Source organism: Petaurus breviceps, unplaced genomic scaffold (genome assembly GCF_028583685.1).
Source record: "Petaurus breviceps papuanus isolate PSGF00001 unplaced genomic scaffold, PetGlider_PUasm1.0 220, whole genome shotgun sequence".
NCBI classification, from domain to species: Eukaryota; Metazoa; Chordata; class Mammalia; order Diprotodontia; family Petauridae; genus Petaurus; species Petaurus breviceps.
In genome coordinates, this window is record NW_027185876.1 from 6,191,774 (window position 1) to 6,216,623 (window position 24,850).

General features: G+C 41.4%; 1 protein-coding gene and 1 pseudogene across 1 annotated transcript in view; both read right to left on the reverse strand.

Moving 5' to 3' along the window:
* Positions 1-6,890: 6,890 nt before the first annotated feature.
* Positions 6,891-24,850, reverse strand: part of SAMD13 (sterile alpha motif domain containing 13) — a 48,437-nt gene continuing 30,477 nt past the window's right edge. The window contains exons 2-3 of the mRNA XM_069094527.1: positions 24,574-24,685; positions 6,891-8,087 (exon numbers count right to left, since the gene is read on the reverse strand). Coding sequence (XP_068950628.1) covers positions 7,947-8,087; positions 24,574-24,685 — 253 coding nt within the window. The 3' untranslated portion in view covers positions 6,891-7,946. The remainder of the gene's footprint in view (positions 8,088-24,573; positions 24,686-24,850) is intronic.
* On the reverse strand, positions 13,993-14,672 carry LOC138166100 (dnaJ homolog subfamily B member 6 pseudogene; annotated as a pseudogene).

The window sequence follows — 24,850 nt, forward strand, 5'->3', positions numbered from 1 at the left end:
CATCCTAAAGATGCTGTTTGCCATGTAGTCTAACCCAATAATCTAAGTTTTTGTTTCCTCCATGGCTGAGGCTCCCATCTTTGTGGCAGGATCTAACTTTCATATAATATCTATATTACATCTATTATATACTATCCAACTTTCATGTAATAAAATTTAAGAATATTTACTAATTTTTACATATTTACTATTTACATATTGCTTTCATATTTGCCAAACATTTTAAATATGTAATCTCATTGGACCCTCATAACGATCCTGACGTAAATGCTTCCCATTTTATAGATAAAGAAATTGCCGAGGATCATACAACCAGTAGCTGCCTAAAACAGGATTCAAACCCAGGTCCTTCTAATTCCAAGTTCTGTGCTGCCTCCAGTATACCATACCACCTGTTTCTTGGTATAGGTTAATTCACCAAGTCCTTGCGCAGGATCTCAAATATGAAGTGGTTCCTCACCAAGCCCTCTCCACAGAAGACATTTTGGCCAAAGGATATTTGCCCAACCTGCTCCTATCACTGCTATCTTTTCATGAATGGCTTAATTTCTTCAAGGTGCAGAGTCAGGCCTCATAAATTTATTTAAAGTTCACTGTGAGCTGAAAAAGAAATCAGACTTTGCTGATTTCTACAGTTGTCTGTTAATAAGAGCCGCCCGGGACACATTTCAAACATCAGCCATCCTCTGTGGCCTGTTCTGATCACGGTGTTTTTCCCCTGGTAAAGTCACAGTGAAGATAGCTTTTAATTATTGTCCAATGTGGCATTCTGATGGCTCCCTAGAGTATGCAGAGCCTGCCTGTAACAGGCCATTATTCAACGTCTTAGGGACCTACCTTCTGTCTTTGAGTTTTTTGCCTCTATTAGGAAAGAGACTGCTAGCAAGGCTTCACAAGAGACCAGAAAAGTTATATAATCTCCTTTCTGTTTTCTTTTAAATCAGTCCAGAATTATTTCCCTTCATCTCACATCAAGCATTAGTACCCCCTGTGTACCCAGGATAGTCAAGGTGTTTTGATCAGTTAACTTACATAATAGAAGGTAAGCTCCTTGAGGGCAGAAACTTTTTTTTTATCTTATCATTGTATTCCCTGTGATTTTTATGCATTTGGAGGGGGTAGAGGAGGATATCAATTCCAGAGAATTTCACTCTGGAACTACTGGTATCTCTTCCCATCAATGGAAATCAGGAACTCATCTGTACTGTTCACTCTTCTCATCTCCTCCTCTGGGCTTCCCTGGATTCCTTCAAGTCCCACCTAAAATCCTACCTTCTATGGGAAACCTTTCCCAATATCTCCCAATTCTAGTGCTTCTCTCTGTTGATTATTCCCTATTTATCCTGTATATAGCTTGTATGTTGTTACTCGCATATTGTTTCCCCCAAATAGACTGTGAGACCTTTGAGGGCAGGAATTGTCATTTTCCCTTTCTTTGTCATCCCAGCACTTAGCACAGTGTATGGCATATAGTGGACACAACGTTTATTGGTTGACTGGCATTATCTTAGACAGTGCTTGAGGTGCTGACAGTTCAAAGGACTTTCCCAGGATCACAGAACTAGTGTATGTCAGAGGCAGGATTTCAACACCCACTTTTTTAACTTAAAGGTTGGTTCCCTATCCATTATATGTCAAGTTGCCTTTCTCTTGGAGCAGAGTAAGCACTTAATCAATGCTTCTTGGCTTGCATTGGATTGATTTGGACTCACTAAACAAGGGTCCCAATGTCAATACTCAGGAGTTTTAGAGAGAATGAATGTGAGCGTCGACATGAGGTAGTTACTAATGAAGACTGTCAACAACTACAGTGTTAAGGGAGCACAATGCCTGGAGAACAGAATAACCACCAAATAGAGTTGAGAATGTGGCAATGAGCTAAAGCACTAATTTCTTTCTTTGGACCTTATAACGTTACTGGTGAATCAGAGGAGGGACAAGGATTATTTTCCCCATTTTCCTAATAAAAGCTATTTTGGAGAGGGTAAGTTATTTCCTCCCAGTGCATCTTTCATCTTAATGAACCTCCTCAATAAAGTCTTATCTGGCCATTCCAGTTCAAATTGATCTCTGTCTTTTTTGGAGTCTAAAAGAAGGATGAGGTTGGTTCTGTTTCACTACAGAGAGGAGAAGAGCAATGGCTGAAAGCTATCAAGAAGAAAATTTCATCAGGAAAAACTTCCTAACTAGAGATTTCCAAGGGAGAAGGGGAAGCAGAGTTGTGGGGGTGGGGGTGGCATGGGGTGATGAGCCTCTTCTCATTGGGGGTCTTCAGATAAAGGCTAGATGGCATGTTGTAGTGAGATTTCTTTTGTAGGTCTGGGTTTGGACTTGGTGACTACTGAGGTTCCTTCCAACTCTTGTCTGCAATTGCCTGAGAATTTTATCATTTTTGTTTAGTCTCATTTCTCCAGCTTAATTGTGTGTTCCTTAAGGAAAGGAACTGAGAGGTAGAGCCAATATGGCAGAGTAGAAACAGGACTTCCCCACAGCTCTGGCTTCCACCTCTTCCAATACATGTAAAAAATGACTCTAAACAAATTTTAGAGCTGCAGAACCCACAAAGTGACAGAGAGAAACAAATCTCCTGCTGAAGACAGCCCAGCAAGCCAGCAGGAAGGGTCTATCGCACTAAGCTGGGAGCCAAGCCCAGCCCTGTGTGAGCCATGTGGTTTTGGCACCAGGGCAGCCCCAACCAGCAGCGGCCAGAGTAGATTTCAGGAGAGTGAAGCACCAGCAGGTGTGGTGGTTTCCAGACTTCTCAACCCATAAATGCCAAAGACAAAGTAAAAGGTCAGTATGGAACTCTGTTGGAACTGGGTGACAGAAGAGTGTGGTCTGGCCCCTGCCCCTGCCCCTGGGGCAAGAATCAGTGGAGGTATGGCAGTGCATGGCTGCCTCAGATTGTAGGGGGACCAAGCGACCATTTAAAGGGTAATCACTCTTATTTTGTCCTCCTTGGATCTGGATCACAGTCTTGGGTGGTGGTCCTGGGGTGTGTGGCCAGTGAGCCAGAGCTTGTGGGGGCTGCAGAGAGGGTGCCCTCCTAATTGCTCCAGCAGCTTGGAAAACCCCAGCAATCTGGGACAAAGCTCTCCCCTCTGAAAGCAGAGTACTACTGTGGCAAAGAGTTCAAAAGTCAAGTAATTGACTGGCAACATGAGCAAGCAGAGGAAAAGCAATCCTACCATAGATTTCTTTTTTGGGGACAAAAAGGATCAAAGAATGGAACAGGAGGAAGACAATGAAGTTGAAAGTCCTGTATCAAAAGCTCCCAAGAAAAATATGAACTGTTTACAGGCCATGGAGGAGCTCAAGAAGGATTTTGGAAACCAAGTAAGAGAAATGGAGGAAAAATTGGGAAGAGAAATGAGAATGATGCAAGAAAATCAAGAAAAGCAAGTCAACAGCCTGACTGAAGAAAATAACACCTTAAAAAATAGACTAACTCAAATGGCAAAAGAGGCCCAAAAAGCCAACGAAGAGAAGAATGCCTTAAAAAGCTGAATTTGCCAGATGGAAAAGAAATTTCAAAAACTCGTTGAAGAGAATAATTCCTTCAAAATTAGATTGGAACAAATGGAAACTAATGACTTTATGAGAAATCAAGATACTATAAAACAGATCCAAATAAATGAAAGAATAGAGGGCAATGTGAAATATCTCATTGGAAAAACCAGTGACCTGGAAAATAGATCCAGGAGAGGTAATTTAAAAATTATGGGACTACCTGAAAGCCATGATAAAAAAAAAAGAGCCTAGACACCTCTTTCAAGAAATTATTAAGCAGGGGCGGCCAGGTAGCACAGCGAGTAAGAGCACCGGCTCCAGTGTTGAGAAGACCTGGAGATCGAATCCCAGGCTCAGACACTTAGCATCCACCCAGAAACACCTGGCCGTGTAACCTTGAGCAAGTTACTTAACTCCGATTGCTTAGGGGCAGCCAGGTGGCTCAGTGAGTAAGAGCACTGGCTCCAGTGTCAGGGTGACCTGGATCAAATCCGGGCTCAGATACTCAGCACCACACCCAGAAATAACTGGCCGTGTAACCTTGATCAAGTTACTTAACCCCGATTGCTTTAAAAAAAAAAAAAGAAATTATTAAGCAAAATTGCCCTGATATTCTAGAACCAGAGGGCAAAATAGAAATTGAAAGAATTCACCGGTCACGTCTTGATAAAGATCCCCAAAAGAAAACTCCTAGAAATATTACAGTCAAATTCGAGAGTTCCCAGGTCAAGGAGAAAATACTGCAAGCAGCCAGGAAGAAACAATTTGAGTATTGTGGAAACACAATCAGGATAACACAAGATTTGTCAACTTCTACACTATGGGATTGAAGGGCTTGCTAGGACTAAAACCAAGAATCATCTACCCAGCAAAACTGAGTACAAATGCTTCAGGGGGAAATATGGTCATTCAATGAAATAGAGGATTTTCAAACATTTTTGATGAAAAAAAACCAGAACTGAACAGTAAAATTGACATTCAAATACAAGAAGCAAGAGAAGCATGAGAAGGTAAACAGGGAAAAGAAATCATAAGGAACTTATTAAAGTTGAACTATTTACATTCCTACATGGAAAAACGATAGTGGTAACTCATAAAACTTTTCTCAGTATGTGGATAGTTGAAGGGATTATGTGTGTGTGTGTGTGTGTATGTATAGGAGGGTGTAGGTATGTATAAAATATATGTGAGTGTGTGCATATATATGTACATGTATACATAGAGGGCACAGGATGAGTTGAATATGAAGGGATGATATCTAAAAAAACAAAATGAAGAGGTGAGAGAGGAATTTATTGGGAGAAGGAGAAAGGGAGAGATAGATTAGGGTAAATTATCTCATATAAAAGAGGCAAGAGAAAACTTACAATGGAGGGGAAGAGCAGGAAGGTGAAAGGGAATGAGTCAACCTTATTCTCATTAAATTTGGCTTAAGGAAGGAATAACATACACACTCAATTGGTTATCTTACCCTATAGGAAAATAGGGGGAAGGGGATAAAGAGGGGGGATGATAGAAGGGTGGGCAGATTGGGAAAGAGGGTAGTTAGAAGCAAACACTTTTGAAAAGGGACAGGGTTAAAGGAGAAAATAGAATAAGTGGGGGGCGGGATAGGATGGAGGGAAATATCATTAGTCTTTCACAATATACCTCCTATAGGGGTGGCTAGGTGGAACAGTGAATAGAGCATCAGCCCTAGAGTCGGGAGGACCTGAGTTCAAATCCTGCCTCAGACACTTAACACAAAACTAGCTGTGTGACCTTGGGCAAGTCACTTAACCCCAATTGCCCTGCCCTCCCCCCTCCAAAAAAGCATATATATATACATTTCCATAGTAGGTATATGTATATATATATATATATGTATATACCTGCTATGGAAATCTTTTGCATAACTACACATGTACAACCTATATTGAATTGCTCAGTAGGGGTGGGTGAGGAGAGAAGAAGGGAAAAAATCTGGAACTCAAAGTTTTAAAAACAAATGTGTATAAAAAATGTTGGGTTTTTTTTTTTACATGCAACTGGGAAATAAGATATACAGGCACTGGAGTGTAGAAATTCATCTTGCCTTACTAGAATGTTAGGGGGAATGGGGGAGGATGTAAGAGAGAACAGAGTGAGGAAAGGGATATTCAGTAGGCTAGCTATTTTGGGGTAGGGGATAGGGGAAAGATGGGGAGAAAAATTTGTAACTCAAAATCTTGTGGAAATAAAAGTTAAAAACTAAAAATAAATAAATAAATTGGAAAAAAATTAAAAAGTTAAAAAAAAAGGAAGGGAACTGAGTGCTTCCTTCATCCACCTCTCTTGGCCTTCTCTACCCTAGCAGAATCCTGGGCACATAAAGGTGGCCCAGAAATCTTTATTGAGCACAGTCTGAGACAGAGCTTGTCATTTGGTTCAAGTCCTCTCATTTTATAAATGAGAAACCAAGGCCTGACCAGATAGGTAAGTGACTCCACTATGTAAAAAGTAGCAGAGCTGGAATTTGAACTAAAATCCCACAACTCCAAATTCAACACTCTTTCCATTGCACCATTCTGCATCTAAAGAATGAATTTAGGACAAGAACACAAATACACATGTTCCTTTATTAAATAGCTTACATTATTATTCTCAAAGTTCAGTCTCCATGTTTTCCAGTCAAAATACCTCTACAGAAAAATGATTAAATGAAAATTAAAGCTTTTAGTGATGACTTTAGCTAGCTTGGGACAAAAGGGAATAACTCCACATTTAGTATCACTAAAGATGTCTTTGGGCTTGAAGTTTCTGGTTGCCCATTTGGAATAATTTAGTCATATTAAGCCATTTAAAGCCCTTCACAATCTAGTAGCAATTTCTTTTTTCAAATTAATTTCACCCTATTCCCCCCCTTCAGCCAAATCAGTCTATCTGCTGTCCTCCCCATTTACCATTGTATCTCTTACCTTTGTACAATTTACTCCCCATACCCATAATTCTCTCCTTACCTCTTCTCAGAATGTCTAGCTCCCTTCAAAGTTTAGTCAAAGTGTCATCTCCCAAATAAGGCCTTGGAGATTTTTTAATCCTTCCTCATGAAATTATTTCTTCTATATTTTGTATTGATTCATCAATGTCCATGTTGTATCCCATAATAGAATGTAAGCTCCTTGAAGGCTGGGACTCTCCCTCTTTTGAAACCATATCCCCAGCAACATGAAGTGCTTAGCAAAGAGCTCAATAAACACTTGTTGAATTGAAGTAAATTGAATTAATTCCCCTATCTCTGTACTTTATTTGGCATCATGTCATCAGAATCTGAACATTAAGAAATGTCTCCAGAAGATAGTCACTTCTAATCCCAAATAAAGAAGTGATAAAGCAGAAAGGGCAAAAATTCACTGGGAATGAACCAAAGCATCATTTTATTAGGACCACAGGGCACCAATTCAACAGGTCATTGGAACAAGCAGATTGAACAAATGTCTCTTGAAACAGAGATGAGTAAGCCCATTTATTTCAAGCTCTTAACAGCAAGTTTTCAAACCAGAAATTAAATAAGGAAAACATCAGATGATTGGGGGGAAAAATCACACCACCATAAAAGAATATATAGTAACAAAAATTCCATGTAAGAAGCAAGCCAATTTTTTTTTTACAGTTGTCTGCAAAGTTCTTCAAAACACAAGTTATTAGAAATATAAACCATAAAGTGGAAATGTTTTCTTCCAAACAATAAAACCTATTTAAAAACAACTCTACACAGAAAATGTCATTACGTCTTCATGAAAACAAGCTGGAAGTGGATGATTACCCCAAAAACTTAAAAGCGCTTCACTTCTCAGCACTGCTGTTCTAGAATGGGCTATGTGAATGTTGTCTGCTCATTCCTTTAAAACATCATATGACAACACATGTAAACCTTAATAAGGTCAAGTAGACGACCCTCTACAAATAAGGGTGTTGGCAATTCCATCCAAGTAACACAAAGCTACAAGGAGCAGGAACTTGGGGGGAGGCATATTTCTTCCTTTCACCTTTCTCCCTCCCACCCTCCCCCAAATTCCACCCGCCTTTTTCTTTTTCCATCTCTCTCTAAGTCCATAAGCAAAGATGTTTGTTTTCTTGTCTGGTTTTTTTTGAGAGTTTGGGGGAAACAGCATATGAAGGAATGAAGAAATGTGTAAAGCAAGCCTTGTCATTCAAAGCATTGTGCCTAATTCCTTCCATGATTCTATTGATAAACCCCCAAAGGAAAACCATGCATTCTGGTGGCGCTCCTAGCTCCCGATGGATGAATCGGGGACAGTGGATTGCCTATTCTATCCAATAGGATAAAGTTTTCTTTTGGTTTATATTTTCAACATATACATATATATGTATTCTATGTTTACAAAGTTTCATCACATGAAACTAAATTTCTTAATCATTTATTATTTGAGGTCCAAGGCCCCAATTTGACTTGACTATGAGTTGTTCTTTAAATGCTGTGTCTGCAGAGGTTTTACATGATATTCATAGATTTTCAGAGCAGGACCCAATTTTAATGAAAGTCCTGTTAACACATCATTTCTTGTCATCAGCAGCAGGGATTTTCCATCAATTTCCTAAAACAGAAAACATAAAATAAAACCAATTTTTATCTCTAGAAGCTCTAGAGAGTCTGAGAAATCTTTCCCCTTTATGAAAAAAAAAAAGAGATAAAGCACCAGGGGGGATTGTTAGCAAACCAAAAACCCAAAGCTTTTTACTTCACATGGGACAAGCTCAAGAAAAATGTTTCCAAATGTTGTCTTCCCCTTAAAAAAAATCCAGACAAATGGGGATTTGATTAAACATGACCCACATTTAGTCACAGCTACCAAAGACTCAAATATTACATCTTAGTAACTGATGGTGAGATCTATAGTGCATGACCTTAAGATGGCAAAAACCATGGCTCCCTAGATTGAAACATGACAAAGAGAACTAAGTTACTGGTTTCTTCAAATGATGTGAAGGAAAAAAAAGAAAGATTCCTAACATCAGGTTCTTGGATATGCTAACTGTATGCTGGCTGATAGGTAAAATAAAGAACAGGCACTCAGATTTCCTTAAGTCACATTTCTATCTGACTCATTAATAGCCTTGGGAAACCTACCTTGACCTTAATTGGGTCTCAGTTTCCCTCTTAAAAAAATACTTTAAAAACAGTATTCCAACCTCACACTAGGCATTAACAGTTAATGTATGTGTTGGAGTATCCAGCCAATCAGCTGGGATTAGAGATGATAGGATTTTAAACTGGTAGGACATTACAGACCATCGACTTTAATATTTTTATTTTCAGATGGGCCTGGTGGTCAGACAAGTGGAGTGATTTGCCCGAAAGTCAAACAGCTGGTGAGCCGCTGAATCCGACCCTTCAGTGACTTGTCTGAGTCTTCTGACCACAATCCAGAGAAATTTCCAGAAAAGCAGGCTGCCTGGAAGATCTCGAAGTCAGTTGTTGATGCTTTCGTGCCTTATCTGTGGTTTGCTGGAATGCCCACACAGAAAGTTGTAAGTAAAAAAATCAAGTTTCCCTCAACTAACAATTTAACTGTCAATCAAGCATGCTGTCACTTCTGCTCTGAATTGAGGTAAGGCTGGATCACCACTAAGCAAAGGCTGGATCACCACTTTTTAAATTTTTTTTGGCTTGTTTTTTGCTTTTTGGAGGGAAATTGGGGTTAAGTGACTTGCCCAAAGTCACACGGCTAGTAAGTGTGTCAACTGTCTGAGGCCAGATTTGAACTCAGGTCCTCCTGACTCCAGGGCCGGTGCTCTATTCACTGTGCCACATAGCTGCCCCTGGATCACCACTTTTCTTTTTTTTTTTTTTTTAAGCAATTGGGGTTAAGTAACTTGCTCAAGGTTACATGGCCAGGTGTTTCTGGGTGGGTGCTAAGTGTCTGAGCCCGGGATTCGATCTCCAGGTCTTCTCAACACTGGAGCCGGTGCTCTTACTCGCTGTGCTACCTGGCCGCCCCTGGATCACCACTTTTCAAGGATGCTCTAAGAAAGATTCTGACTCACCTGTGAGTTACAATAGCTCGCCCCTAAGATTCCAGAAGCATAAAGTCAAGGAATGTAATCTTCTTGAGGGTGAAGGCAGGAGAGGCTTTATCTTCGTCTCTGTACATCCACTAGGGCCTTAAACATCTTTTCTTTAATGTGGATCCATGATATCAGCAGCATAGAAAACTCTCAAGCATGGAGATTTCCACCAGTGGTGAAGATCAGTACTCATCAGTCACTTAAAGTTTTAAAGTTCCAAGATGAAAAATTATTTGCTCAGGTTCACTTGGCCAGTACAGGGCAAAGGCAGAACCTGAACTCCTGGTTTTCCTGACTCCAAGTCCCATCCTCTCTTTACTACAACATGCTGCTTCTCTCATACTTTGGACACAGAGTCATTTTATATTTATAAATTTTATATTTTTTATATTTATATATTTTATATATTTATATATTAAATAATAATAAATAACAATTAAATAAATATAATAAATAATTAAACGATAATTTAAATAATAATATAATAAATTATATTATATAAATATTTTAAATATATTTTATATTTATAAATATAAATATATTTATAAATTTTATAAGGCTTTGCACATAAGAGTCAGCATATGACACTTGTTTAACCATGGACAAGTGCTTTCTCTTCTCCCAGTGCCCTGGGAGAACTCTAAGGAAACTTGAAGCTACAGTAGAGTTGCCCATTTGGATCAATGAAAAAAGTTTTCACACTGAGAAGCAGGTCCTCATACAGATAACATCACAGGTCAGAAGCAAAATAAAAAGCTTCAGTTTCTTCATCTGAGTAAAGGGACACTAATGCCTGTACTCCAGAGATTACAAGGGGTGGCAAAGCTTAAGACACTACCAATCCCTCATTAACCTTGTTCTTATTGTCTAAATGAATGGAATCTCAAGGTTGCAAGTCATTCAAGTTGGTCCTAGCATGCAGATGAACACATGTATAATCTGAGATGCAATGTAGGAGCACTCGAGGGAGGACGATCTGGGTTCAAGTCTTGCCTCTGATGGATAATTAGTCATGTGATCATGGGAAAGTCACTGAATCCCTTAGCATCCCAGGCAGTATATATCCCTATAAATTGAGAGAGTTTCCACACTGGAAGGTTTCCTATATTAATGAAATCACAGGTGTGGAGGGGGGGGGGAGCATAGAAGGCACTGAGGATTCAAAGACAAAAGGAAAACATTCTCTGCCCTCAATGAGTTTACATTTAAAGATTCTTTTCTCCCCTTCTCCCTGGGCAGTTATGTTGGGAGGTTTATAAAGATCACACGGAAAGGAAAAATGCTCATGTGGGCTCCAGAAGATGTATTTTTGCCACCCAGGTCGCAGTCACAGGTTTGAAGTCACCAGTCTGGGAAGTCACCAGCATTCAGAAGCATGAACTGATCAAGGTTGGTTTTCTAGAGACAGGTGATGTCTAAGCTTTTCCTGGATCACTACCATCCACTTGTTCTCATGTGAGTTTTTTTTTAACAAATAGTCCAACCTACAGGTTCACCAGCTTTGCTTTTAGTCACTCATTGAAGGGGATTCTGTGTGTTCTACACAAAGATGAAGACAGATGAATCTGCCTCCGCCCTGCCCTGCCCTGCCCTGCCCTGCCCTGCCCAGCCCAGTTGGGAGGCTTCCACGGGGGCCTAGAAAACAAAGGCTTTTCATCTCTGTTGGCATCAAGTTCTACAGCTCAGCACTTCTGTCAAAAGCAGAGAATGTCTGCGAAAGATGCGGAAATCTGGCATCCACTTCAGACAAAACGGAAAATCATTCCGTACTCAAGTTTTGTTTTCCCTATGCTCAGCAGACATGCTGCTGCTCTCCTTGGACCAAAATTAGGAAAGGAAGGGGCCAGATGTAATTCACAATTCAAAACAAACATACAAATATATGAGCCCAGTGAACAAGATAAAACTGCTGGCTGCCAACTTTGGCTTTTTGGGGGAAAGGCAGGTAACAGCTGCTAGGCAGAAGTCAGCAGGTCTGTCTTGACCCTCCTGCCTCCTGCCCTCTGCCCTCTCTCTCCCCTGGACACGGTTCATGCTGAACTGCGGACCTCTGTAGAAGTAGCCCAGGCATTTCTCACTGTCAAGGCTCTGCAAACTTCCTGAGGTTAAAATGCAAACAAGAAATTTCTGTGGTAAAACCACAGAGGTTGCAGTGGGGGGAGTCCCCCTCTCAGAGTAGATGATTTACAAAGCAGGACTTAATACAACTGAATCAAAAGCAGAGCAGTGTCTGATACCAGGAGGCAATGTGACATTTCAGAAACAATATTAGCCCGAAAGTCAGGTTCAAGTTCTACCTCTGATGCCATCTGGGGACTGGGAACAATTGACCTAACCTTACTGAGCCTTATCTGTAAAATGATAACAAGCCCTGACAAACGCTTGCCCTTGTCACCATCATATGCCTACGTGACTTGGTGGTACAATGTAAAGGGGGATATTGAGCTGAATAGATCAGGACCTCACTTTGAGGGAATGAGAATAGGGGATGCTTTAAAGTCCTGCCCTAAACATTCTATAATTTTATGTACTTATGTGGCAGGGAAAGCTAAAAGCTTCGCACAATAGGGTGCTGTTTCCACTTTTATTTTGAGGGTGAATCTTGCTGACTTAAGGAAGGACTGAGACCTCCATCATCACTGTATCTCTCAAGAAAATATTGAACAAACCCAGGGCTCCTGATAAGAAAGAAGCAATGTGAAATTTACAAGTTATCATTGCCCAATATCTGCCAATGACACCAAGAAAGGTGAATGTATACACATTTACAAGTATATCTGCATAATCTAACATGCATATGTAATATACATATGTTGCATTTATGTCTATGTATACATACATATATTTTAATATATTTATATATACATGCAACAATGATTATATTTTAGCAAAAAAAAAAGACATTGAAAGGAATTTGCTAAATGATTGATTCCTTCTTGCTGCTTACATTCATCTATATTAGTCAGCATAGTGGTAATGGTCAATACTTACAAATCTCTTTACATATATTATTTCATTTCAACCTTGTAACAATCCTTGAGAGAGGTACTGTGAATACTGTTAGCCCCATTTTATGGATGAGGAGAAACTGAAACTGAGAGATTAAATAATTGCCCCCTCCCATCCCTGGCACACTGCAGACTGTGTGAACCCAGTTGTTCCTGCCCACAATGATCTATCTCCCACACCAAATGGCTTCTCAACAATAATGGCAGCATCTCCTAATATGTAACTTATCAGGTATCAGGATGCTGTCCTGTGTATTAATCTCATTTGATCTTGACAATAGCACTGTGACACGGGCAGCGAAGATCTTACTTACCCTCCCTGTAGAGGAGGAGATTGGGGTTTCAAGTAATTTATTCAACAGGCTGGGTGTTAAGAATTTCTGCCCTCCTAAACTAGAGTTCTTCCTACTGGACCATGTTGCTTCACATAGAGACAAGGTAGAATTAACCACTGGCAAACCACAAAAGCAAAATATGTAGACTCAAGTATTCCCTGTAAAAAATGTAAATTTTTTTTAAATGGGGGGAAAAATGTCTGACAAGCGTCCTAAGTGTCCCTTTTATAGTAGCAACACAGAAAGTTGGAGAGTAACCTAGATTTGGAAATCAGAAGACCTGGGTTCAAATCCCAACTGCTGCCTATCTGGGTGACCTTGAAAATGTCACTTAGTCTCACTAGTTCTCAATTTCATCACCTTTAAAATGAAAGGGTGAGACTGATCCCAAGTTGCCTCCCAGTTCTAAATCTATGGACCCAAACTAAAGAATGTGAGAGCTTTCAACCTGTATTTTATACACATATATTATATATACATATATACTTATATACATATTATATATGTGTGTGTGTGTGTGTGTATGTCTGGTATTTTTAATTATGTATGAATTAGCAAATTATAAGGGTCCTGAGATACAAATAACTGGTTATTTTCACAGTAGTTTAACCACAAAACCACAGATTAAGATCTAGAAGGAATCTCAAAAGTTCTATAGGTCAAACCTTTCATTTTGAAGATCAGGAAACTGAGGGCCAAAGGCTCTGAATGACTTGCCTAAAGCTACATAGAGAATAAGCAAGAGAGCTGGGATTTGAACCTGCCTCCTCTGACCCCTAACTCAGTAGCCTTTCCACTATAACATGTGGCCTCCATTACTAAGGAAGTTCTTTAAAATTAAAAATATATATATATATTTAGTAACTTTGTCCTCCAAACTGCTTGATTTTGTAGCAAATGAAAATGGTTTAATAAAAAGCAATGTAACCCAGCATAAGATATTAACAGTGCTTAGCAAATTTTTAAAGCACTAATAAGTACATGATTTTTTTCCATTCTTATTACATAGCCCAGTGGACTGGGGGACTCCTACCAGTCCTTCATGGACCAGCTCTAGACGTGCCACTTGTATGCTAGGGGTCTTCTCCTTCCTTACCAGTTGGAGCTGAGGAGCCTAGTGAATCATCCTTTCTTCTTCTACTTCAATCCTTTCTCTCCCATTGTCAAAAATCTTCTTTGTTACAATTCTCCTCCCATTTACTATCTGACTGCAGGTCGTGACCAGTCTGAAGTTACTCATGCCATTATGGCTCACGAATGGTATGAAAGACCAAGCAGAGCCTGCACTTCTTCCTGAATTCAGCCTCGCAAAGGTGGAAAAGCCTGTACTCAAAATGGGGGCCACATCAAAAAGGGAAGTATGGTACCACCCCCTGGCCCTGGGCCGGCGCTGGACCCCCATGCTGCTCCCATGGCTTGTGGATAAGAAATCCCCTGAAAAGAGGTCATCTTCATCAAAAACATCCTGAAAGACACTGTGTGGCCTTTGGAATATCAGATTTTCTTCCAGCCGACTTGGCTTTTGGTTACTGTCACCCTTTTCTTCTCTTCTGATGAGTATCTCTCTGGAACTGTCATAGTCATCACGTTTCCTGGCATCGGATAAGACCTCATAGGCCTTGGCCACTTCTTTGAATTTCTTTTCTGCCGCTTCCCGATTCTCTGGGTTCTTGTCCGGATGAACCTGCAAAGCCAGCTGGTGGTAAGCCTTCTTAATGTCAGCTGACGAGGCATTCCGAGGAACCCCCAGAATTTTATAATAATTCAGCATGCTTTTTCACTGGACTCAGGAGCAACATTAAGTCATCTGCTCCACCGAACAGTCTGTCACCTGAGGAACTCCCACACACCTGTGAAGGATGGACAATGGCTTGCCATTCAGTGATGGAGTGATTGTGAGCTCAGAATTCTCAGCCAATGACTCTGCAGGTTGTTTTGACTTGAGATCCCATTGGTGGAAACATTAGGATCATGGCACAGAGAGAAGGATGAAGTATTCCGAGGGCTCTGAAATACAGTGCTAGGGATGAGTTTTCTGTTAGCCTTGGCTCAGAAAGGAGCTGACCGCTGCATCAGCTGAAAGCAACAGTCAGAAAAAAACAGGTTTTGCATTCACACCAGACACAAAATCTAGTTCAGCTCATTGTGAGGGTTGGTACTTTCAGTGACCTAATGGAGTTACAGACACCTGGGTTACCTAACACTTGTTGCTAGAAATTGGTAGATGAGAGAGGAGCCATAAGATCAACAGCTACCATATACCCCTCACCCTGGGAAGGCAGAAGAAGAATGATCCTTATTTTCACTTGCAGGGAACCTTGAAATAAAGGGCATGTTAAGAAGCAGGATAAGAACCAAGGCTTATAGATTTAAAGCTGAAAGGGACCAAGTAGGGCATATTGGTCCCTTATGTTGGATTTACTATGGACCTCCATCTCTGTGCTATGTGCTATAAGCAAAAGGCAGAAAATGATCAGTCCCTGTGCTAAAAGCTCACATTATATCAAGATGAATAAAACAAACACAGGCTACTTATAGATACGTTCAATAATTTGGGGAACACAACAATTGGGAGGTATGAAGGAAAAGACATGAACAGAGCCTTCTAATATGCTATGTTGTACTCCTGTGGCCCAATTTCTGCCTTGTCCCTATCTTTCTAAGTCCACTAGAGTCTCTACCAAGTTGTAGATGAGTAATGAACATTGGATGAATCGCTCTTGGATGAACTGGCTTCCTTTTGGTTTTTGCTTCAAAATGGTGACCTTTAAAGTCACCTTTGGGCCCCCAAGAATAATATGTATTTATCCATCACAGATTAAAGCAGTTGAAAAATTATGCATGAGGGTGATCAGGTTTAATGCTCAATTGCATCCAGAAAGGTCATTAAAAAAAATACACCTTCAGTGAATCACAAACGTAGTCATCTGCATTTTCTGATCAGAAAAGCTTTACATGAAAACAGCAAATTATTAATAATCGTGATCATAGCTAGCATTTATATTTTACATCAAGGTTTTCAAATTACATTACAAATATCTCATTGAACAAATGAGATAAATCTCAAATGAGAAGATGGGAAACCTTACAAGTGGATCTTATTAAAATACTTTTCTTCTGACCAGAAATGCACAGTAGCCCCACCCTCCTTTCCAACCAAAAGCACTTTTTTATGCAGCTACCCCTAAAGAAATGGAATTGGGTACCTACCAACCCAATTCGCTACAAAAGAAAATTTCACCTACTGAGCAAAATCCACTTCCCTCACTGACTCTGACTGTAAAATAGGCCGGAGAGTCTAGCTTCGTGAAGGCAAGGGACTAAGTGGTGTTGTAGGAGAAAGAGGAAAAAATGAATGGTGGAACAATTAGTTTCTAGCTATTGTGCCTGCCGAGACAGCAAAGAAGAATGCTGTTGTTGTTGAGTCATGTCCAATCCTTTATGATCCTATTTAGGGTTTTCTTGGCAAAGGTACTGGAGAGGTCTGCTATTTCCTTCTCTGGATCATTTTACAAATGGGTAAACTGAGGGGATTAAGTGAATTACCTAGGGTCACACAGCTAGTAAGTATCAGAGGTCAGATTTGGACTCAGGAAGATGGGCTCCTAGCTGCCCCACAAAGAAGAATGGTGAAAGACAAACACTCTAGAAGTGAGCCCCAATCCAACAGGGACAGCCATCATCATACAGAATGGATTAGACAAGGGATAGAGAGATATCTATTTTTTTTAAGCAATTGGGGTTAAGTAACTTGCTCAAGGTTACACGGCCAGTTATTTCTGGGTGTGGTGCTAAGTATCTGAGCCCAGATTTGATCCCCAGGTCATCCCGACAATGGAGCCAGTGCTCTTACTTGCTGTGCTACTTGGCCACCCCAGATTGATATCTATTGATGCTGTTATCTTAATATGTCTTTAGAAAGAATTTTGGACTTCAGTTCTTGTGACTCTTCAGGTGAATCTTTTCTTATTGATCAGTTCTGGAGGACTGAAATCCCATAGGTCAGGTGACCATACAGGGAAAGATACCTGAACTCCATTTTAAAAAATTCAATTTACTATTTTGCCATTTATTGTAGGGTCTTCCCAATTCAGTCTGTGTTTTATTTTTAATTTTTTTTTTGCATTTGCAAGCATTGAAATTCTCATCCATGACAGAAGTTCAATATGATTTCCTTCCTTTCTCATGATGCTCCCCAACACTTTAAGCATTCCTGAAGTCTGAAATATCAAGGTGTCGAGGTTTCTTGAAAGCTTTCAGACTTTGGTTTTTATAGGAAAGAATAATCCTAATGGAAAAAATGTAACTTCAAGTTTGGAGGGTTCTTATTTCTCTACTAATACCTACTTGTATGATCCCTGGCAACTTATTTCCTCTCTCTCGGGATTCTCTGCTCCTTCACCTGTAAGGATGAGGGGGTCGGGTGAGCTAGTCTTGCCAGGTCTCTTTGATCCTATGGTCTTCATTGTGGCAGAAGTTCTTAAAGGCAGGCAGGACCTACCCCCACACTGGAAATGACCTCCCATCCAAGAACCAACTTCATTACATTCGAAAAGCTTAGTAATGGGATCAGGCAGCTAGATGGCACCACTGTGCATAGATCTCCTGGTCTAGAGTCAGGAAGACTCATCTTCCTGAGTTCAAATCTGGCCTCAGACACTTACTAGCTCTGTGACCCTAGGCAAGCCATTTAACTCTGTTTGCCTCAGTTTCTCCATCTGTCAAATGAGCTGAAGAAGGCAATGGCAAACCACTCCAGTATCTTTGCCAAGAAAACCCTAAATGGGGTTGGGAATGACTGAAATATGACTGAATTACAACAATTAATAGGGTTGCCAAACAGTGATGACATTTTTGGCCAGAGCAGCTAGCTGTATCAAAGAATGGTTGTGCATTCCATCAGTCGACAACATATATGCCCAATGAAACTGAAGACTCTTCAGAATACCTCCTGAAGCCCCCCCCCCCTCAATAAATGCTATTGATTGCTTAAAGTGGTTTCTTCACTTTGCTACTGATTTGGGGGATAGTTGCTGTTACTTTATGAGAAGCAACAAGGTGTGTTTTATTTTACTTGATTAGCTGAGCTCTAATCCACTCTCCAGAATGGATCACAAATCAGTGATTTGGTCATTTGGGAAGATGTCCTCCTACCTGACTTTTTTTTTCTCCTAAAGGTCAAAAGATTTTTCAAGTGAACAAGTTCAAAAGAAATGTTAAGTGAGTAACTATATATAGTGAAATACTGTTCTACTCGGTGTGTTTTGGATGAGTGATGGAATAATAGCATGAAATTAATTCAACACCATGGGCTGTATTCTATGATGTCATAACACTGAGAAAAGAAAACTGTCTTAAGCACAAGTAGCATTCTAGGGACACAACTGTTGATGCCACTCAAGTTGTAATGGCTTGAAGAGCCTATGTGACAATGACAAGAAGAGAGGGAAAATGCTTGCTTTAAGGAGCTCCAGGCAGGCATAAGCAGGCAAGGAGAGGCAGACAGAGAACTCCAAAGGTAAAGGAGCTTTTGCTGCCATGACCTAGAGTTGGTGTTCAATGGGAAGACTGTCGGTGCCACACTGGCTTGAAAGACCTTCCTTTCCTTTTGATGTCATGTGGCTTCAAGGCTGGGAATGGTGATAACCAGGACCGATATGAAAAGAGTTCTGGATTTTGAGTCTCAGATTTTAAGACTTAACTTTATCAAGTCGTTCTCTCCCACTTAGACTTGTGAGGCTCTGGGCAAGTTATGTCACACCTCTGTGGGCCTCAGTGTCTTCATCAGTAAAGTGAAGGAGTTGGAAGCCATGAAGTCTGCATGGGGTAGTGGAAGGGACCCTGGCTCTGGAGGTAAGGGATCTGGGGTGCAGATCCCATCTCTGAGGCTGTAGGATATTGGGCAAATCACTTAGCCTTAGGTCTCAGTCTCTCCATCTGTAAAATGGGAGGGAGAACCAGATGGCCTCTGAGGCTTCGTCCAGCTTCAGATCTTTACCTGAATGCAAATCCTACCTCAGACACCTAGGGGTGTCTTAACTTCTTAAATTAACCTTAACTTCTCTGTGCTTCACTCTCCCCATCTATGAGATGAAGGGCTTTTACTATAAGGGTCTCTAAGCTTGCTTCCAGCTCTAAATCTATGTCCCTATGATCCAACGACATCGGGCAAAAGCGAGAGGGGCTACCAAGATGGTGAGAGACCGAGAGAAGATGCCATGCCATGTAAGCTCTTTCAAAGCTAGCAATACTTTACTAGTGATGCAGCACATGGAGCGCCAGACCTGGAATCAAGAAGACTCATCTCCCTGAGTTCAAATCTGGGCTCAGATACTTCCTAGCTGTGTGACCCTGGGCAAGTCACTTAACTCTGTTGCTTCAGTTTCTTCCTCTGTAAAGTAAACTGGAGAAGGAAATGGCAAACCATTCCAATATTTTTTGCCAAGAAAACACCAAATGGGGTCATGAAGAGTGGGACACGACTGAAACAACTGCTTTATTTTTTGTCTTTGTGCCCACTGCCTTGCCCCTGAAGCCTAGCAGCAGGCCTAGCATGTAGCAGATAAGGAACACATTCTTGCTGGCTGCCACAAAGATCGGTTGAAAGGAAGTGAGGATATTGGCCTGGAGAAGAGAAGATGGGGTTGGGGGGAGAATGGGCAGGGTACAAAAATCAAGTATCTGAAGGACTATCTGAAAAAGCACTGATGTGGTGGGAAGAATGCCAGAGTTAGAGTCTTTTGATGGCAGCAACAAAAACAGCAACAACTAACACTTAAATAACACCTACTATGTTGCCAGGGACTTTATAATTATTGTTTTATTTGATCCTCACAACAACCCTGGGAGGTAGGTGCTGTTATTCTCCCCATTTTACAGATAAGGAAACTGACGCAGGCAGCAGTTAAGTGATTTGTCCAGGGTCACACAGCCAGATTTGAACCCTGATTCCAGGCCCAGTATCCCCTCTACTGTACCACCTAATTTTAGCCCATGGTCATGGTTACATTTCTGGGAGCCTTTCTGCAAGCCTCAGTTTTCTCATCTCTGAAATGGGGATAATAATACCTGTAGAATTAATTTGCCCTCTTCACCCTGCCCAGAGCTATCGTGAGGATCAAATGAAAGCATTACATTAATGTCACTCATCATTATGGACATCATAAGGAAGAAGGCTAAGCTTTGTTTTGCTTGACCCCAGAGGGCAGAAGGAGGGACGGCAGGTGTAAGCTGCAGGGGTAGACACCAAAGTGGAATGGGAGGCCCTGGGAGGAGGCCGGATCCCCCTCAGGGGAAGTCTGCAGGCAGTAGCCAGGTGACCCATCAGGGGTGCTGTGGGAGAGATTCCTGTTTGGGTACAGCCTGTACAAAATACGCCCAGGTGCCCTCCAAGGCTGAGATTCTGTGGTGTGATATGTTGATCAATCAGCACAGAACATCCATGGAAAAACAACTCCAAGTGAACGCATCAATGACATGTTGATGGTCAGAGGGAGACCATGTTTTCCTTCCAAGAAGTCTTTTTTGCAGCTAGCTCTGAAATAATTTCCCAGGAATTAGCTGCTGCAGAAGACTGTGTACCAGACAGGCCTAGCTGTACAGAGAATGAGGAGCTAAGTGGAGGTCTCCAAATGAGTCCAGGAGGCCAGCAGGACACCAATCCACTCAGTCCAGTAATGCTCATGGCCTCCAAACAAACCACACTTAATGGCCTGACATCCTCAGTGGTAGGGAAAGGCAACAGCTGAAGCTGGTTGCCATAGCAACACCCCAGCCAATAACAGGCTATTAGTCTGGCATCTGCCGAAAGACACGCTTTGAAAGCCAGAAGTGGTGGACCTGTCCAGCAGGGAAGGGTGGCTGCAGTAACAAGGCCGTGAACTCCTGACATAAATGTCCGCTTGAGTTGAGTCCATTCTTGGCCGAGCCCATTCTAGGCCCTATTCCAACAAGGCCATGCTCCCCATGAAGTGACAAGTCAGAGACCAGGTACTGCTTTGGGGGGGCAGGGGTCCCTCAGATGCTATAACTGAAGGACAAGGCTGGGTAAAAATCCTTGCTATCACTGGGGTGAGGAGCCTCTCAGTGTGTGGACTTTAAGGTGAGGGTCCGTTAGAATAATTAAAATGTCCTGGAACTTCCCTGTCTTTTAACCAAAAATGGAAGGCCCGTATCTTAAACTAGTGGGAGAATCATATTACCCAAGATTCAGGTTCACTGTCATTAGGAAAAGCATGATAGCTTGTTTGTCTTGTCCCCTCAGGGGAGACAACAAATGTTCGGTCAACCCCAACTACACTAGTCTCTTGTCTATTAATTGGGGAAGGAAAGAAAAAGGATGAGAATTTAGAAGTTGCTAAAAGATTCCAAGTGTGTCTGGAGGATTCCTTAAGGCAGGCTCAGTCCTGTCCCTCCCCTTCCTTTCTTCCATGAGAATAAGAATCCATCTGGCTACTGGGCCATACTCATACGACTCCAGTCCCCAGGGATCCTAGTTCTCAGGCTCCAAGGTCAGCCAGATCAACACAGTAACAAGACGTTATCTTTCTCCCTCAAAGCATTTCTGAATGAAAAAGCTTTAGGAAAGACCATTCCCATTTCAACTCCCTATTTCCCTGTGCCAGACAAGTGAGGTCAGTCCTGGCAAGGTCTCTCTCCAAAGGACATCTCTGAGCTGAGCTATTTCCACTTCTGAAACACTTTAGAGGATTTTTGAAGGGTTGGATGTGCTGAAAAGAATATTTACCCCACTCTTCTAATCTGGGCTTCAGCCATCTCAGTTCAGAAAGCAAAGGGGCTTCAGGACAATTAGGACTCCAGTCTGTAGACAATTCTGCTAACTCATTTGGGCTAATCTTTTAAAATACCATTAAAATTCTTATTTTAGGGGGTGGCTAGGTGGCACAGTGAATAGAGCACCGGCCCTGGAGTCAGGACGACCTTAGTTCAAATTCAGCCTCAGACATTTAACACAAAAACTAGCCATGTGACCTTGGGCAAGTCACTTAACCCCAATTGTCCTCCAAAAAAGCAAAAAAAAAAAAGAAATTTAATTTAGAAGGGAGTTATTCAACTCCATTAATCCAAATGGACACCATGACTCTAAAACAAAAAAGAAACATATTCTAGCCCATCAGACACCTTCCATATATCTTTCCAAAGCTATGATTTTTGGAGTTACCAAATAAACAGAGGTAAAAAGACAAGGATTGGGTTTAAAGGAAGCCATGACAGCTAGCAAGCAAACTGGTCAGCTCTGAAATTTACTCACATTGTGATGCTGAAAAAAACACTTCAAGTCATGGAACCAAAGTTTCTTCATCTATGAAATGAGAAAGGTCATTGAACCAGGTGGTAAGTTTCCTTCCAGCTCGGAATCTCTAATTTTATGTAGGCATCAGAGTGGTGTGCCAGATAGAGTCCTTTAGAACATTACCTGGAGCCTGTGTAAACCTCTCTGAGCCTCAGTTTCCTCATTTAAAATAAAGATAATAATGTTTGTATTGAAAATGTCAGAGGTCAGTTTCAAGAAGTTCTCTAAAAATATGAATTCTTGCTATTAGACCAAATGAAGATCCCCATCCCTCTTACACATCTGCCTCTCTGAAACTGAGCCAAACAACTAACAGCTGGAGATAACCAGAAGCTGAATGAGGAATGAAGTTTGGGACAGAAGGATGATTTCCTTTGCTCATCAACATCCTGCAGCCCAGAAGGCTTCATTTTGTTTTACTACAAAACCCTCCACCAAAATTCCCACCCTCCACTTCACTGTCCTGTATCTATTACCCTATATTCTCCAAGACTCTGCAAACAGAGCCCAACCTCTGTGGGGTTCCTATCTAACTTGAAAGGTTTGAAACATTGGCCATCCGTAGGTCAGTGGCACAAGGGCTAGTGCAGAGGGACTCAAAGCCAGGCTGGCTTGAAGGATGGTAAATTTTTCTATCATAGACAATCCTGAAGGCCATCTATTTAAGGGAACCCTTATACTAACATATGCATATTGGAGAAGTCATACCCACAAACCAAACAAATTACAGACCCTTTCAGTATGTGTCAACTTAGAAAGGTAAATTGAGTTTGGTGGACTTCACACACGTATGGTCTCTCCATTATGGCAAGTTTGCTTGCAGAGCTGGTGTGGCACAGTCAGCATCAGAAAGAATATTCCCAAACTGCTTCCATGCTGCTGAAGCCCCTTCAGCTTCCCTCATCCACCCCCAGGTGCTGGGGACAGTGAAGTTACACTAACCCCACAGGGCCATGAGTGGGACCATGGATGTGTCCTTGCTAGGACTAAAAATGTTCGTAGGTGTAGGTTTGTAGGAGATGATCTCCCCTTGTCCATCTCCCTGTTTCCTATCACCAACCTTTATTCTAAGCACCCAGACAGACCTTCATTCAGGTAAAACAGCTTAATTTGAGACTAATAATAATAGCTAATATTAATCTAGCACTCTCCACTCATCCTGATCCATATCTGGCCATTGGACCCATATGGTTCCAGAGGAGAAAATGAGGCTGGTGTCTTTGCACAGCCCTCTCCCACTTAAAACCAATTCACTTGCAAGTCGTGGCATCACCTCCCTGCTGTCATGTTCCTCTTTGAGAATGAAGGACAAACAGCAGCAATAACTATGTGCAAGGCCCTGTTATGTGCTTTACAATTATTATTTCATTCAATCCTCACAATAACCATGGGAGGTAGGTGCTATTTTGATGCCTATCTTAGAGAAGAGGAAACTGAGCCAACAGAGGTTAAGTGACTTGCCCATGGTCACATAGCCAAATCAGTGTCTGAGGTAGTATTCAAACTCAGGTCTTCTTGACAGCAGGTCCAGCACTCTATACACAGTGGCACCTAACTGCCTACAAACATAACAATAAACTCCCTAGCCGGGAAAGGTTGAATTTGTTCTTTCTAATTTGCTCTTCTGATCATGTCTGGGTTGAGGTCATGATCATCTCCCAGTGAACAAGTTGACCAACAAGCATTTATTAAGGACCTATTCTGTGCCAGCTCTGGTGCTAGCTACTGGACATACAGATACAAAGAATAAAGCTTCCCTCTCTCAAGGAGCATCCATGCCTCTATTGAAAAAATGCTTGTCAATGGCATGAAGGGGCTGCATCTCAGATTGTGCACTTATTTGGTTTACATCTTGGGGCTCTTCTCCAAGCCATAGAGTGAATAAGGTATTAAGTGCTTAATGTGTGTGTCAGGGATTCTGCAAAGTGCTGGGGGGTGCAAAGAAAAGCAAAAATAGACCCTGCCCCCAAGAGGTGCACAATCTCACGGATCTCTCATTTCTTGTTTTTTCCTATGATCTTCATCTCCTGATTCCCAGTCCCCAGGAGCAGTGCAGAGGACACATCAAAGAGTAATTGTTCACTCACCCTTCCTTTTAGCCATTTCCCCAGTTTGCCAAATGGGGGAGTCATTTCTGCCCTTATGAGGTGCCCAGGGGCAATCCCAGTCAATAGTTTTCTTTATACAAATTTTAACCTAATTTTTAATGAACAAATATTAATTTCCTCTCCCTCTCACCCCTCCCCCACTGGAAAAGAAAGACACAAAAACCTTGTTACAAACACTTCTAGTCAAACCAAACAAAGTCCCGCATTGACTGTGTCCAAAAATCAACAGCTGTTTTCCAAATAGATTTTACCTGTTCCTGAAAAGCAATGGCTTGTTCCGCGAATCCCACTGTACGGAAATAATTGACAACATCTATTACGGCCCAGTCCACAGGGTCAGGTGATCTCTCATTCACTACGGCACTGCAAAATGCAAATTCAGAAAGAGATGGTCACCATGGCTGGGTGCAGGACATGCCCAAAGCACCAAGGACAGCGCTCACTATTTGCAGAGTGATGGCCAACTTACTGAGCTCTGCAAATCCTCTCTCACCTCTGAGGACCCACGTGGTAATAAGTTCTTCAGCC